The sequence below is a fragment of the Limanda limanda genome, chromosome 11, assembly GCF_963576545.1.
Source record: "Limanda limanda chromosome 11, fLimLim1.1, whole genome shotgun sequence".
Lineage (NCBI taxonomy): Eukaryota > Metazoa > Chordata > Actinopteri > Pleuronectiformes > Pleuronectidae > Limanda > Limanda limanda.
Genome location: NC_083646.1, coordinates 9067181 through 9084293, shown reverse-complemented (window position 1 = coordinate 9084293; position 17113 = coordinate 9067181). Strand labels below are relative to the sequence as shown.

Here is a 17113-nt window from a genome sequence, read left to right as displayed (position 1 = left end):
ATGAAGAGCAAATGAGGGACGGGGGCACAGGGACACACAAAACTCATCTATATATATTAAACAGTTAAAGAAGTGCCACTTGAAATGAAAAAAGCTTCACATCCTTTAAACAACCATGTAATAAGGTTCTTAGTATGCCCATACTAAGCAGAATATTAGATTTTTACAAAGCTAATGTACTTACTCTGGAGTTAAGCCCATTTCGAAGCCTAAGTTAAGCCTCTTCCATGCTATTTCTGGGCTATCTGTGCGTAATTTGTGCGATAAGATCAAATTAGGTAGTGTAGTTGGGATAACATTAAAGTAGCAGATCAACTGTGAAAAATTGAATTGGATATCGGTCGGCTGAAAGGATTCCATTAAAGCTCATTCTCCTCTAACCCTTTTAATTCTATGACTTACTGATGGAAAAGAATGGCCTCACTGCAGCGGCTAAATTGCACAAACAGGACGTAAACAGTTCTTTATCTGTTTGTACAGATAGTAGCTCTGTGTTTGTGAGTGTGTGAGTGTGTGAGGGTGTGTGTGTGTGTGTCTTTGGCTCACTCACAGTGGACATTGAGGTTGATGGTTCCGGTCAGGTCAGCGTCCAAGTTGTCGTAATCAATGGCTGAGCACTTGTACAGAGCGGTGTCTGTGCGCTTGACGGATTTCAGCGTCAGGAGTCCGCCCTGACCGGTGATGACCTCTCCCTGCAGGTGGACGCACAGGTATTATAGTAGAAAGAGACATGGATTAAGACCAATGAGCGTAAACAAAGATGGACGACATGACAGCCCACAAAAGTGAAGCCAAAACGTCTGGAACACCCCCTGCTGGCTGGCTGTAGTATGGATAATAAACCCTGTGCTATCTTTGTTAGCAAATGGACCGAACTAAAACAAATCTAAATATATGTCGAATAAACTTTTCCCAAAAAATGGTTTCTCTGGCTTCAAACCACGATCACAACTGGGCAGACTCCAAATGAAGTCACCCGCACAAGATGGCGGCACCCGTTTATTTTGGCTTCATTTTTGTACAGTGGGAGGAAGTAACGACATGTCTTCCATCTTTATTCACAGTATATTGTAAAGACTAAGTGAGGGTAGGAATATTATCTAAAGTTTATAAAAAGTTGGAATAAATGGCTGTATTTCTATATTATGTTTCTTTCCTGTATGAAAACTCTGTGCACATGAAATACACACGTACGTCTTTAGTGAAGTCGAACTCGGGCTGAGGGTTTCCATCAGTCTCACACTTCATGGTGACGGTGTCGCCCTCTTTGACTGCACTGGCGTTGACGAGGGAAAATGTTGCTTTCTCCGATGGATCTAGACGGACAAGAACAGACACAGAACAGGTGGAAATTCCTCCTTTGGATACATTTACACTGTTCTACTGTAAATCATCAATCAGAGATGGGCGATGCATTCCTGAAGGGATGTTTTACTTTCCCAGCGCCTCCCCTTTCTTTAGCTCATCTTTCTTCTTTAGCTCACAATCAAATTCCGCTGTGGCTGCTTTAAACGGCATTGTTCGGCAAAATGAGAGATATGCACCCAATGATTTAAACCCCGAAAGCAAATACAGAAGATCATCTATCAGTTTTTAAAGGGCTGCGACTACATATTGTTTTCCTTATTTATCAGACGGATAATCCTCAAATTTTTCTTAGCTGATCTATCGTTTTGTCTGTTTTGCTTGAAACAATGACTCAAAGAAAGACTCAAGCTTCAGGGGCCAATTCATATGAACTAATTCACAACCCTTTATGGAGGAAGAGCCCAGGCCCATTGAAGACCCTGCTGGAACAGCCTCGTCATACTTTAACCCCTCCCCAACAATTCTGCTGTCGCCCCGTTGCTCTCCACTCACAGTTGAGGTTGATGGTGATGGTGTCGGACTTCTTCTGTTTGATCTGGTCTCCTGGCATGCTGAACTCCACGGTGCACTGGAACACGGCGTCCTTGTCGGCCTTGGTGGGCTGCATGTACAAGGTGCTCTTCATGGTGTAGAGACCTGAGGCCTCCTTCACCACCGAGGGGACCATGAAGGTCTCTGGCAAAGAGAGGGGAAGACATCAAATGATCAACTAATCAGTCGAATGTGAAAAAAACTGATAAGTTCCATTCCAATGGACAGAATACGAACTGTGTCCAGAAACCACTCATGGATCACTATCATAGTCAACTATATACTGAGTGTGAAATTGAATAGAGCTGTCCCAATGTTTGAAATGTACGACATAATCCCACGACAATTAATAACCAACGCAGAGAAAATGTCCCAAAGTGTCTTTTTCTTTTTTCTGATGAGCTCACAATACAATACAATCTACTAAGAAAGTCCCTATACTGGGAAGTAGGGGTAAGTCACTGAGTAGGGGATTTTGGCCACAGTTTTTTGATCATTAGCCAGAGAACACTTACTCTCTTTCCTGTCCTTGTATTCAGGTAGGGGCTGGCCATCTTTGAACCAGATGATTCTCGGCTGGGGATGTCCATTCATCGTCACACATGCGCTAATCTAAAGACAAAATGTGGGAAAAACAACAGATAAGTGGCAGAAAATGTTTATCGTCAATCTTTATACAAAATCAGTGAAAAAACAGGGAAACAAACACAAACTGCCCACACACCTCAGAGCTGGTGGTCTCTCCCACAGATATGGCCTGACTGGATGGTCTCGTGAGCACTGGCTTCTCGGGAGCCCCTGAGACAGAAAACGGGAGGGCCAAGTTCGTTATTACTCACGAGAAGGAGAAGCTTTAATTGTTAACCCTGAGATTCACACACACACACACACACACATAACCACACGCTGAACTTCCATATAAGCAGCGCAACCCACATGCCTTCTGACCTTGTTAATTATGTCGGGCAGTAAATATCCTGCCACACATTATTCCACTGTGACCTGGTTCACATGAGCTGATAAGGGTCAGATCACAAAAACACTCCCTCCTCCTTCGCATGCACACGGGTTCCCTCTCGTTTCTCTGCTTTATTCCCTCGCTCACTTCTCCACATGCAAGGTCATCTTATCACTGCCTGCAGCTGTCGAACTCTTGCAAAAATAAACAGTAGATGGGTATTTCTCTCTCTGACACACTCGATCAGTTCTTTTTTCTTCTTACGCTGCGGCCATAACCACTGCTTAAAACCATTTCCTCTTCAGACCCCAGACATATGTAAGCATTGAGTGAGAAAACGGTAACATTGAAAAGCAGGAATCTTCACCCTGACCCTGAACATGACCAAAAAAATGTCAGTCTATAAATAAGTTATTTGAGAATTGCGAACGTTCGGAGGGTTGCGGCAGGAGAGGACAGGCGGAAAGAAGTGGAAGCAGGATTGGTTTTATTCTGTTGAAGGGTGCTTCGGCTCGGTAGACATACTGTTTCAGTCTGTACTGTAAAGCCTCCAGAGAGAGAGAGAGAGAGAGAGAGAGAGAGAGAAACCAGGCTATCACTGCTATAGCTCAACGCCTCAGGGGACCTCATAACTCAGTCCTATTAAGTGAAGGCAGCACAGACACACAATAATTCATCCCCCAAAGAGTCAAGTGTTCAAATGTGCACAGAGTAAAATTGCTGGTCTGTGAGACAGCCTGTTTGTTTTTTTACAACTTTGGGCATAAAGTGCATCTTAAAAAAAGGCCCTTGTCCAACAGCTCTTCACTGAGGTTTTGTCAAACACCGACGGGCCCACTCACATCCAACAGCGTGTTTTTTACGAGGTTGCTTTAAACTCCAGCGCCTCTGAATGGATGAATGGTTAACTTGTAAGCTCATTTCCGAGCGGCAGCTTCACCAGAGCGACGGTTGTTTCGCTATTCGAACGGTGCAATCCCCTCCCCACCCCCCCCACCACCACCATTTAGCGTGATTGATCAGTCCAATCCAAAATGCAAATGACTCCTATTCATCTCGGTGTGGTTACTAAATGCAAAGAAGTATGATTGATGCCAGTTAAGGGATTGCAGTGGGAGGTGCAAGGACACGCCGCGGCTGCACCGGGGTCAGCCCTCGGCGCCCGGGTGATAAATCTGGACTGTTATTAAGGTGAGATATATGAGACATGACAGGTGGGATTGAACTATTCATCAATTGTGTCAGAAGTGATTAGATTGTGGCTAATTGACCCTTGGGGAACTTATCAAAGGAAAGTGGTCACCCCCCCTCCCCATTGGAAAAAGCTCCACATAGTAAAACATATGATTTAAAAAAAGTATCTACAGATGTCGACGATTGTGACAGATCACACTTATTGATATTATATTTCCATATGGAGGTTTAGCATGGCGTTAGATTGAGTCGGTGTGAAATGCAATAAGCTAAATAAATGACACGCATTAGGGCCGATTAAGCCACTTTTAAATCAGAGTATGCATGAACTCACAGATCTGATTAAAGCATTAGAACCTAGTGACGGTGACAAGTTACTCCACATATCGACAAGTGTGTGGGAAAGTGTCTCTGTGTGTCAGGGTCGCGTTTGAGGTCACATAAAAGGTCAAAGTGCACTGGGCCACTCACAGAAGACTTTCAGCATGGTGGAGGCCTCTGCGACCCCGGAAGGGCCAGCCATGACCTGGCAGTAGAAGAGGAGCTCGTCGGAGGGCTGGGCGGAGGCGATGGTCAAGCTGAAGTCCTCGCCCATGGTGACGCGGCCTGCGAGGGGGGTGCCCTCGTCAACTTTGGCGTCGCCACCCTGGGGACGGAAAGCCACGCGCTTCCTGGCTCCCTGCTCGTCCTGAACGGGCAGACGAGGTTTAAAAGGTGAAGGAAGAGGGAAATAGATAGATAGATAGATAGATAGATAGATAGATAGATAGATAGATAGATAGATAGATAGATAGATAGATAGATAGATAGATAGATAGATAGATAGATAGATAGATAGATAGATAGATAGATAGATAGATAGATAGATAGATAGATAGATAGATAGATAGATAGATAGATAGATAGATAGATAGATAGATAGATAGATAGATAGATAGATAGATAGATAGATAGATAGATAGATAGATAGATAGATAGATAGATAGATAGATAGATAGATAGATAGATAGATAGATAGATAGATAGATAGATAGATAGATAGATAGATAGATAGATAGATAGATAGATAGATAGAAAGATAGATAGATAGATAGATAGATTATTTTTATATTACTTTATTCCTCCCCGAAGGGAAATTAAGTCGTCATAGCAGCCGGTATATTTGAATACAATAAAATACAATACAATAGAATAAAATAAAAAATATTGAGGTAGAAAGAATAAAAACAGAAACACAAGATAAAATAGGTAGATAAGGTGCAGTGGCAAGATGATGGTAATAGTACTGATGATATGATGGTAATGTTATTGTTACACAGTATATAAAAATAGTACAGTATATATAGTATATAATATAACATAATATATATTTATATATGATAGTAATTATACCAATATAATAGCAGTATATAGTAATAATGAAAAATGAGGAAGAGGAGGATTAATAATTATGGTGGGAAAAAAAGACAGGGAAACTGAATAAAGTGATTAAAAATACAACTTTTGAAAGTGCCTTCTTCACTTGGGTAAGAATTTCTTTGATCTAAAAGTAATATTCAGACATTACTTACCATGTACCATTCGACGATAGTGTTGGCTGATGGCGGAGCGCCGGTGAAGGTGCAGGGCAGTTTGACAGTTTCTCCTTTCAACACCTCCACTTTAGGAGAAACGTTCACGGTCACAGCCGCACAGCAAACTGGAGAGAAACACAGAGGAAGAATGGAATTGAGGACCAGAGGGATTTGTCAAAAAGACAGATTTAAGTAAATTATATACATTTTAAATTTATAGACAGGTCACTTTTCTAGTCCATAAAACACGCAATTCTTCTTTCCTCCACTCAGTCAGGCAAAAACCTTTGACTAAATGGCACCAATAGCAGGTTGTTTAGGATTTAGGAAATTAAAAACCTGTGGCTAAATTCCATTGGGTGTTTGGATATACTTTGCAGTGGCAGCCCAAGATACAGAACATAACTGAATCCCTGCTTCATTACAAAACCTTATGACTTCCAGTAACATCTTCGAGTCGACTTATATTAGACAGAGTCCAGCACGACACGCAGGGGGATGTTCAATTTCACGATGTCGGGAGGAAATGAGGAGACACAGAGACGGGAAGGAAAAGACAAATAATGAAGTCACAATGTCTACAACCTGTCTCCGCTGAACGCCAGCGTGCATGTTTAATGCCCTCAGGGCGTCGGAGCGTTCAAACACTGTTACGAGAAGCGGGAACAGCCGCGCGGTGACCATGAGGGACTTTATCAGCACCGGAGCACGCCTTTCCCTGCAGCGCCTTGGGCAGGCTGCTCTCATCACTTGTCGTGTGCACACACCACACACACTAGGAGCAAGAGGCTGGGGTCTGTGATTACCCCACGCTTTTAGGCAGAGTGCTGTAAACACATGTACACACACACGCACACACAAGTAATACAGTAGACATGTTGTGAGGCTCTGGAGATGACAACTGCAGGGCGATGCCAGAGGGACTGACCACACACACACACACACACACACACACAAACACACACATAGGCTTTTAACTGCACTTTGCCCTTGACACACAGAAGCACACAAATCCTCCACAGGAAAATTAATATTATCTTTACTGGAAAATGTGCATAATCCCAGAATATTAACAACGCTTGAATTCGATCAGATTGGATTGACGGCAATTACAACAATATCAATGTCAACAGAAAGTCGAGGCAAAGGAGTAAAGCTGCACCAAAGCCTCCACAACTTCCAGTCCTGACGAGAGCAACATACACAACTTCCCTGTTGTGCTACTGTGAATGCATTTCTTTAAAGTGCTGTCTGAAGCATTTTTTAAGACGTGTTTGCCAAACAACGTCTGTTTTCGAACAAATGAGTGACATTTAGATCAATGACCAGTGGAGGAGCAGGAGCAGGAGCAGTGTCAGGAGTTTCTACAGACGTTTTCACATGTTCTTTTTGTCAATGCTCTTGGATTTGACGTGAATATCTGTGATGGCTGTGAATCCAAACAGAATCCAGCAGGTTACAACTACCCTTCACCCATGAAGAGATCCTGAGGGAAGCTAAAAGGCCGTCGTGATTGGCACTGTCAGTGTTCTCCATTGAATAGAGACATTAGGATTCACACGGTGTCCTGGATCTCAATGGGAGAGAAGAGAGCGAGACCAGAGGATGAGTTCAAACTGGTGTCTGTGGTTAGAAGAGTTTTTCTGCAAACTCTCTGAACGACTTGCTATCGAGAAACAAGGAGGCGAGTAGGTTACTGCATTATGAGGGGAGGAGCGGGGAGAGAGGAGGGAAGTGATGGGAGGGGACGGATGGAGAACCGGATGAAAGGACGCAGCTCCCTTTCTGCTAATGAAATCACTGTAGCACATACGGTGTCGTAAATCGTGTCAGGTACAGTAATGTATGAAAACAAGGGAGCTCACTGTTGTGAGTGTGAGGCTCTGATAAATGGAAACGAAGGACAACAGCAGAGGAAGGACGACGTTGTTTAAGGTTAAACTGACGGATCATTTCCACTAAATCAAGTCATCAACATGGAAGGCATCAATCATCGTCTGTCCACCTTGATAAAGACACACGCCTGCCCGTGATGTGCTTTAAAGAAATAATGAACGAAGGAGTGGAGCCATATTCAGAGGTTTAACAGAGAAAACTAAACAAAAATATGGGTTAATGCAGAGTAAATAAGTGAAGCTTGGAGTAAACAGCCAAAATACTTCTATACAGAAAGCAAGACTCACACAAAATCAAATATCCCTAAAAATCCAAAGATTTACCCTCAAATTAATATTCATACTATCCCGATCAAATCCAAGTTGCTAAAGAACGAGCTGCAGCTCCGTATCCTGTATGGTTACATAAATTAATCATTTATTTCTGGACAACAAAATCTACACGTGAATAATTTATTTCTTGCGAGAAACTGCCAAGAGCAGAGGAGGCCCGACTTCTGGGAATCCCAGTTGCTTGACAGGCTGTTTTTTAATAACAGGGGCGGGAGAGATGAAAGCGTGTTTGCTCAAAATGTCTAAAGCGAGATGAGAGGAGCTGAGGGGACGGCAACCTTGTTATCACCCTGCTGAGGAAGAGAGGGAGCCGAGGATGAAGAGAGAGAGAGAGAGAGAGAGAGAGAGAGAGAGAGAGAGAGGGAGTCGAGAGGAGGTAATAGGAAGGTCTGTCAAAAACACAAACTGCGGTTGCTTCGTTTAGCGTGTGTGTGTGTTTGTGTGTTTGTGAGTATTGTGTGTTTGCGAGAGACATTCCACCAGGGGAAGATGCGGTGATTCACCACGACCCACGAACCACATGGAGGTCAGAGGTCAGTCAAATGTTGACATTTGATAAAGGATCCCATGCCTCTGTCTGCTCTTTAATTCTTTCACTTCCTCTTCATAGACTGTTTCCACTTCCCTCAACTCTATTTTTATGCCGCCTCTCTAAACTCTCTTTTTTTTTTCTGGTGCTATCTCCATCCCTTCCCAGCACAGCATCCCGCCCTGATCAAATATTATGTCCTCCCTGCACAGAAGCTCCGGAATAAACCAACATTAGTTTTACAAACCGAGTCTCATGTTCTGAGTCTGTGAGAGGGATGTGGCCCAAGAGAAAAAAATCCTCCTCTGTTTCTGCGCCAACACAAACAGCGAAGCCAGACGAGCAAACGCACAAGAATGTGTGAGTAAACCCAGCGCTGTGCTTTTAGGGCAGCACTCAGGATTTTAAGGGTCCCGCTAAGTGGTGCATGGGAAAAATACACACCCACAAACACACATACCACATTAAATCAAGTGACCTGCTGGCACATGCAGAGCCCGACTCTTCACCTGGTTACTTGAGTTATTTAGGCTTTTGAAAAACACACAAAAAACTCTAAAATCTTAGTAAACTGGCTGTGGTGGAATATAATCAGAGGAGCTAATACATGAGTGGGTGTTATGGCCATGTTAATAGTCTCAGGGAACTTTATTTTGTAAAACTTGTGTATCAGTGCAGTTTTTGATGAGCCAAACTTTCTACAATAAATTAAATCAAGTAGCTGCTGCTCCCACTTTTGTCTTTTAAATCACCCCATTATATACTCATATACTTTATTAATGGTGCATGAAAACAAGTCGCAAAAAGAAAGAGACATAAAAGATGTTTTAGGGGGGGGGATATTGTTCTTTGGGGATTTCAAAATGAATTAAAAAAAAGTGTCTTTCACACTCGCCTGAGCAAAAGTGTCAGGAAAACGAGGACACGCCCTACAAGTCTCAGTCGAGTAAAGTGCTAATTAGCGAATGAGCATGCTAACGCGCTGAAACGCTCAGGCTCACTGTAACACTAGAGCGGCCAGAGACTCTGGCTGAGTCTGAAATCCCTCACAACCTACTTCATAGTCCACTATAAGGTGAGTTTGCCATTTTGTAGAGCCGACCAAATGTTTACTGATAGTTTTCCTACCCACAATGCATCATGAATGGTCGTTTACTGAGCAATATACACCATCACGAGAGACGAGACGAGATTTGTGACCTCGCTGACTGTGCACGTTGACTGCACATACATCAGGATCAGGTGAAGCATGTGCGGAACGACACGGACCCCCATAGTAGTATGAATGGAATCGTGGGCATGTGCATGTGACTGGAGCGAGAGAATGCAACCCTCCCTTGAACTGTGAGGGGGGGGGGGAATGAGGGAACGTTGGTCTTGTCACATGAAAAACTGTCATATGAATAAACTCAGTGCAGCTGATGAAGCCATATTTATTCATGTGTCATTCATGTAAACAAGTGCTTCATCTGCTGTCTGGTAACTTTTTAGCTTTGTCAAAAGTTTCCCGTGTAAAAATAGAATCATCGGCGTGTTTTGACATAATGGCATATAAATAAAACTGCTGAACATTTTCCTTAGACATGAATCTTGTATGAGGTAGTGGTAGTCACAGGCGTATCAGTCATGATGGTCTGAGGATGTGTGAATGGTTTTGTGGTCTCTTCTTCAGACCTGGTACTGAAATACATATTTTTCTCTTTGCTTGTTGCTTCCTCTTCCTCTTCCTCCCCATCCCGCATTTGATTTTTCTGTCTCTTCTCTCCTCTCCTCTCCGTCTCTCATCCCTTTTCTGTCTTTCACACACATCTTCTCGGTGTCCTTCACAAAATGTTTTGGACCCGAGTGATCAATCAGGCCGCTGCTCTTTGTTTTACACACACGGCAGCTGGACGGACAGACACAGGCAATTAAAACATAATTAGGGAGTCTTCTGTCCAATCCGAGGCCCAGAGCAGTGAGTGTGTGTTTGTGCAGTTAGAGGCACAGTCTGTTAGCTTTCAGTGTGTGCACGTGTGTGTGTGTGCGTTTGTGTGTGTGTGTGACAGACAGACAAAGAAAGAAAGAGAGTGGTGGGGGGCAGCTACATGGGGGTCTCGTTAGCTGACGCAGGCCGGCTAATCGGATTTAGCCAAAGAGAGGGAAAGTGTGTGTGAGGTGGAGTGTGATGGGTGCGTGACTTGGAAAGACAGATGGGAACGAGACGGTCAGACTGTGACCTGTATAAACACACACACATACATACATGCACACACACACACACACATACAGTATATCTATAATGCATGTGATATTTATGAGAGAGTGAACCACCCCACAAAGCCACAGTTAAGTACAGTGTGCGAAAGAAATAAGAGGGAAAAGATCCAAGTGCAGTCAAAGCAGCGTGGCGGAGGGAGACACCCCCAGCTACTGAAAAGTTAATGTGAAACCATCTTTAATACTCTCTGTGTGCCTCTGCTCCGGCCGCTTTCTTTGAGTCCTCTCTCCCTGCTTGTCTTTCTCCTTCACACACACACACACACACACAAAGGACACACACACAAGCGGGTGCCACTCATTATGAAAGGAACCAGCTGGATCCTCTGACGTCTCTCTCTCTTTCCTGTCCTCTTTTCCTTCCCTCTCTTGTTCTCCCCTCACCTACTGCCGTATTCTGGACATCAAACCCAGAGCCCCCCTCTCTCTCTCTTTCTCCCTCCCTCTTTTTTATTCCCCATTCTCAAAGAGCATCTTTAAATACCCGGCGTTGAAACCAGCTCGTCTGCACACGTGTGTTTGAAAGGCAGAAAAAAAAAAAAAGATGGTGGGAGAAAGGCTCAAAGAAAGCCACAAACTGGGAGGAAGAGGAAGAAGGGGAACAAAAGATGATGTGTTGATGTGCACATCCAACTAGAGTTTTCTTTATGAAGCCACCATGGGCCCCTGATCCCTGCTACCTGCATGTTGCCCTGCTAACCCAAACAGTGTTAGATTACAGTCAGGAAAGAGTCAAAGACACAGAGCACAAGGATCCGCTCCAGCGCCAAGACTGTGACGAGGAGCGTACGGACGACTTGCTCCATGAAGCGGGTGAAGCTGAAAGAGGAGTGCAGTGCGGTACCTGCTGGATGAGGAATGTCATTGTGAGTCTGTGTGTGTGTGTGTGTGTGTACCTGTATATGTGTGTGTGGTCCAAACACATCCCTGGCCTCTAACAGGATTAGTGTGTTGGACTGTTGGCAAAGCAAACAGTGTCCTGCAGCAGAAGACACAGCCTCAATGTCACGAGGACTGCGGTCATTTTAAAAACAGCACGCAATAATAACTTCCACTTTTCATTCATCACTTTCCACCGACCAGAGCCTTTTATAAACTGATTACAAATATTTCTCAATGTCCTATTTGTGGTTTCTTCTGTTTTATTCTACCATGACCACATCTGAAGCTGAATTTATCCTCGAATTAGAATTTAATAGAGACTAAATGCATAGTTCCACGCAGTCTATAATGTTACCGTATATAATGTGAAAAGTTGTATAGTTATATTAAACTGATCTTTAGGTTTACATTGCTGCTTTGGCAAATTGAATTCAACATTTTTAAATGATTTTGCACATTTTTCATATATTTTCAAATATTTTACAGAAAAGACAATTAATTGCTGTATCAAGAGAATAATCGTCAGATCAGTAAATAATGTCAATATTTCATATAATTGAGTATATGTCCATAAAAATGTAAAAAGTATGTAAAGACCTCTCCTACTAAGTTGCTGATGCTGGTGGTGAGTGTCCAACAACAAGTTAATGGGCTTCCACTAATCTTCTGCTTTTCAGTAATAGTGAATCTTCTGCTCACAGCCATTTTCACTTTCTACCACAAGGGGAACGCATGAATCTAAAGAGTGGACAAACGCCTGACGCAGTATTAAAGTATGTCACTGTAGTCATATCAATCGATGAATCAACTCCAGCAACAGAGGCATCTAAAGTTCATGTACAGCTGTGGCTTCACTCCCACCACATGATGTAATGACTTCTTGTAATCCTGAGCCAGGGGGTCTGTGCACATGTGAGTACAGTTGTGGCAGCCGAGTGCCCTCAGCCCCCTCACACTTATTATGAACCCGCCAATGTTCCAGACTGCATCTGACTCAAATCTCTGATTTACAGGTCGTCCAGTGCTCACATTCGTCTGCCTGCACATTATGAGAAACTGACCAACTTGTTGCGTCTAAGAAAAATTACCCAGAGGGACCAGATGTAAGGAAACACAAAAAACGTCTTTGTTGAAAATAGGATTATGTTTTCGTGAAAATCTCAGACATAATGAAGTTAGTCTGTAAGATTCTGGTATGGCAAGTGAATGTGTCATCTGTTACAACTCACTCGTTTGAAAATATGTGTGTGTGTGTGTGTCCTGGGGTGTGAGGGGGTGGCCAGTGGCGGGCTAGGTCATACCACCAGTGTCAGGGTGGGTCCATGTAAGGCCTGAAGTCCGTCAGTGCCTAGCTGATGAGACAAGAACAGGTGCAGTGCGGAAAAGAGCAGCTGCTGCAACTCACTCACACTCACACATTGCCACTTAGAGAGGGCAAGGGAGAGAGTGAGGCAGACACACACAACCACAGAGATGACAGACAAGGCCACAGACAGGAAGTTTCCCAACCGAGCAGAACAACCAAACAGTTGTAGAAGTAAAAACAGTGGCAACCAGGGAGACACACAACTTAAGACACAGGAGAAAAAACAGGAACACACTCCCTGTCTCAAAGGAAACTTCCACTAATGTTAAATCAGTCGTTAGAGCCGTGCACAGCAGAATAAGTTCTGCAAAGTCTGTCAGTGCCAAGTGTCTAAGATTTGACCTTTTTGAGGAAGACATGTCGCGGATTAGAAACCACTGTGATGTACAACTATTGTCATAAAGTTGTTTTTCATGTAGAAAAGTGTCTAGAAAGAGAAACGTGGATTAAAATAAGGAAAAGAAAGAGAAAGGAAATACAAATCTCATTTTACATATATGTACGTAAACCTGTCCTGTTTAAAAGACCATGATTCTGTACATATACACTACATTAATAAAACTATTAATTCAATATATTCCGAGAAATGCAACATGTACTAATTACCATTACAGAAGCTGATTCAGTTATGACTCATTCTTCACAAAATGTCCAAACCAGAGTGAATATTCATAGGAAGATTCTGGGTTGACCTTCCCACACACATGCGTGGTTGTGCCTGAACACTGGCCGCTGTTTGCTCTGTGTATGGCCCTTTTGTGTTTGCTATAGTGACATGTTTTGCTTATGTTCCATGACAAGGGACGTAAAGTATTTCAAGTGCCTTCATATTGGCGTCACGCGAGACCCTGATGAGTTGTTCCCCAGAGGACTTCCTGTACGTCTGTTTTATTTGACATTTCTATTCATTTATCTTTAGTAACTTTAATGCTACTTCAGAGGGGGGGGGGGGGTCAGTCTGTAATGCATCTCCACCAGAGTGTTGAGATAAAATAAACTTTTAAGAAGAGTTTTCACCAAATCTTAATCAACAAACTGGTAAAGAAGCTCACAAGAAACCCCTGAACAGCTTTTTTCTTTTAAAGATCATTAGGTCGATATCGAGGGCAACATCTCTCTGAAATACCAATCACAGCGATGAAAGACTCGGGGAAGATGCCTGAAAATCATCTACGACTTTTCAGACTCCAGTCAAAAGCTTCTGCAGCTTTAATTTCAAGTCAATAGCCGAGCTCTATTGTGCTTTAAAGATGGTATCTGGGCCTCTGATTGGAGTCGAACACAATCACGTCTGCGGTGATCATATTTCATTGTTTGGTGAAACGTGGCGCCTGTGCTGTGTTTTATGCCGGGTGTGCTTTATGAAGATTACGTGTGATATCTGTTAGCAAGGCAGTGTGTGGGGGGGGTGCTTTGATTAGGGGGTAAAGATAGGCCCGATCCCGGATGTGCAGATGCCACATGCGAAGCTCTTGCACCACAATTACAGGATATGGAGAGGCCTGTCTATCTTCACGTCTGGGCTTGTACGGATGTACCACCTGAGTGGAGGTAGAATAAACACCTGGAACCCTGCGGCAACACTCACACACACACACACACACACACACGCGTTCAGGTTGCAACTGGTTGTAGAGTTCATCTGAGACTGAGCAGAGCAGACTGTTTAACCACTTTGTTTATTTATGGACACTAAAACCACCAGCTCCCGTGTGTCTGTTGTGGACACGAGAGAGGACATGTGGCCAAAGACGGACAGTGATGGGGAAAGAGATTTTATTAGATGTTAGATAAGAATCTTGTAACCTGTTATTGTTTTGTTCTCAGGCCTCTAAATCCTCAGCACCACCTTAATTTGTCTTTTCCGTCAGGCTCCAGTTTTATGGTTCTGACATCAACCTCCGCTCTTGAAATCTGATCCATCTATCTCACCTTGTGTGTACAGCTACAGCCTGGAAGGAAGCTGACACGATTAGCACTCAAAGCGCGTTTAACCTAATTTGGATTCATAAGTAGAACTTTGTTTAAAACAAGTAAGGGGAGACAGAGGACAGTTGTCGGTCGGGAGGGAACAAGGACACGAGTTGAGCCGAGTTCTGATGTTCCCAGGGACTTGACGCTGATGTAATAGAGCTGAGTCAAACTTAAGGCTGTTAGCAATTAGTCTGGGTACGCATCAGTCTTCTGTGCTTCCTTGAACCCATTAATATGAGCATCTGTCCATGCAACTCGATGGAATAAAATGCAGAGTTCAGTGACTCGGCAAATGATGTCTGCCGGCCAGGCTGTGTGTGTGTGTGTGTGTGTGTGTGTGCTTCTTTGTGTTTGAAAGAGTGTGTCGTGTTGGGGTAGAGGGCAGAGAGGTAACATCACAGTGTGTGCAGTTGCGCCGGATAAATCTCAGATGTACTGGTGTGTGTGTTGTGTCATCTCGTGGCAGTTTAAGGGCTCCAGACAAACAGTGTGAAGTGGGCTACAAGGTCGGCCCCTCACACACTCTTTTGTGTGCTGGGAGATTCCCCAGCGCCGGTGCTGTAGTCCCGGCAACGGGGTGAGAAGTCAACCCCATTCAAACAGGGGAGCTCGGAGCTGTGTGGTCACCGAGGGTGTTTGTGTGGGTGGGTGGGTGTTGCTGCGACGGGAGTGGGTGTGTTTGTCCTCTTCGAACATGAGCCAGTGAGTCAGGAGGAGAAAACGAGGACAAGGATGGATGGTTGGAACAAGGAGGACAACAAACAAAAAAAGAAAACAAAGTAAAAGCGAGACGGAGGGCATGAGAAGAATCTAAATCGCTGCAGCTGGCATTGCAGTCTCACGCTTCATTCTGCAAAAAGAAAAATAAATAAATAAAATAAAGCTCAGACGTCGCGTAAGGAGATTTATAAATAGAGCGATGAATACATGAGTCTGGTGAGTTTTAGTGCTGTGCAAGTATTTGTGCAAAAGTAGCTTTGATATATTGTCTTACTGATAAATCTAAGTATCCTCTGAGTGGCCCACCCCATTAGAGTTGGAGAGTACAATTGCACTCATCTCTCACACAGAATATCTGGGCCATTTGTAAAACTAATATCTTTTAGCTGACACAATCTGGTGCCATTATACGTGGCTGCATTGACAGTGAGTGATGATGACAATAGACATGTTGCGCTCCTGCTCGAGCTCACATCTGGGTCTCAATACAGAAGTGGCAACAAAGAAAAAAATAGCCAAGGCCAGGGCAGTGAATGACATGAAACATCTGATAAAAATATCAAGTAGAATTTCATTACTTTTTGAATCAAAGGGCACAAAACAGAGAGGCTCCACCAATTACTGCTGTATGTTTCCTCCTGGCAGCCCTTCATTTTCAGGAGGAACTCAATTTGGTCAAGAGAGAGAAGAGCGAGAGGAGGGGGGGGCGGGGAGAGTGTGTCCTCCACGAAAGAGAGAAAACCCAATCAGTGGATGTCACTAAAGGGGCAGAGATGAGAAAAGGTGTTAATATTTAATGTTTTGGGGCCCCCCGAACCTGGGCCTCCTTTCCCTCTTCTCCCTCTCCCCTCAGGCACTCCAATTAACACACCCTGTCCTTTGCTTCCCCCCTCACTCGCAGTCTTCTCTCGCTGTTCCCTGCTTCCTTGAAACAGCCCCTGGCGAAATCTAAAATTTAGAAACGGGAGAAGAGGGTATGCAGCGATGGAGGGGACGGGGAGGCAAAAAGAATGAAGAGGGTTTGCCTGGGATCCTGTTAGGCAGCACGGAGCAAAGTTTGGACTCGAACAAGTTGAGAAGGAGAACGAGCAGACGCAAGAGATGACTGATGCTAATGCAAGCGTGAGCCGACATTAACCCGGAGAAAATAGAGTTTGCACAGAACATAAGCTCAGTGAAAACTGGAGCAAAAGAAAATGAGAAAGATGGATCGAGCGGAGGAGAGAATTTGCCGTATATATTTTCTATTCCCCACCGTCTCTATACCTATTTATCAAGGTAAATGACTTGCTTTAATGGGCCAGAATGATATGCAGTGTTTGGGAGAGGCAATCTGCTTGCATGTGTAGCCACTAATGTTGCCGACGCTCTATAATGGGGAATCCTAATGAGGTGCATTCAATGATGAGTGAGGCAGTAAAGACCTTAAATTCCTATCAGAGCCCAATAAAGGAAGGGGGAGCCCTGGAGGGATGATGGATGGATGGATGGATGTATCTATGTTGAACTAGACTTTGACAAAAGGATATT

At 43.8% G+C, this 17113-nt stretch overlaps 1 protein-coding gene across 1 annotated transcript in view; it reads right to left on the bottom strand.

The window, feature by feature from the left end:
• The window catches only part of bcam (basal cell adhesion molecule (Lutheran blood group)), a 51210-nt gene that overhangs the window by 11240 nt on the left and 22857 nt on the right, over window positions 1–17113 (bottom strand). Inside the window, exons 2-8 of the mRNA XM_061082073.1 lie at window positions 5623–5750; window positions 4523–4739; window positions 2624–2697; window positions 2415–2511; window positions 1861–2043; window positions 1195–1316; window positions 551–692 (exon numbers count right to left, since the gene is read on the bottom strand). Of these exons, the coding sequence (XP_060938056.1) occupies window positions 551–692; window positions 1195–1316; window positions 1861–2043; window positions 2415–2511; window positions 2624–2697; window positions 4523–4739; window positions 5623–5750 (963 nt within the window). The remainder of the gene's footprint in view (window positions 1–550; window positions 693–1194; window positions 1317–1860; window positions 2044–2414; window positions 2512–2623; window positions 2698–4522; window positions 4740–5622; window positions 5751–17113) is intronic.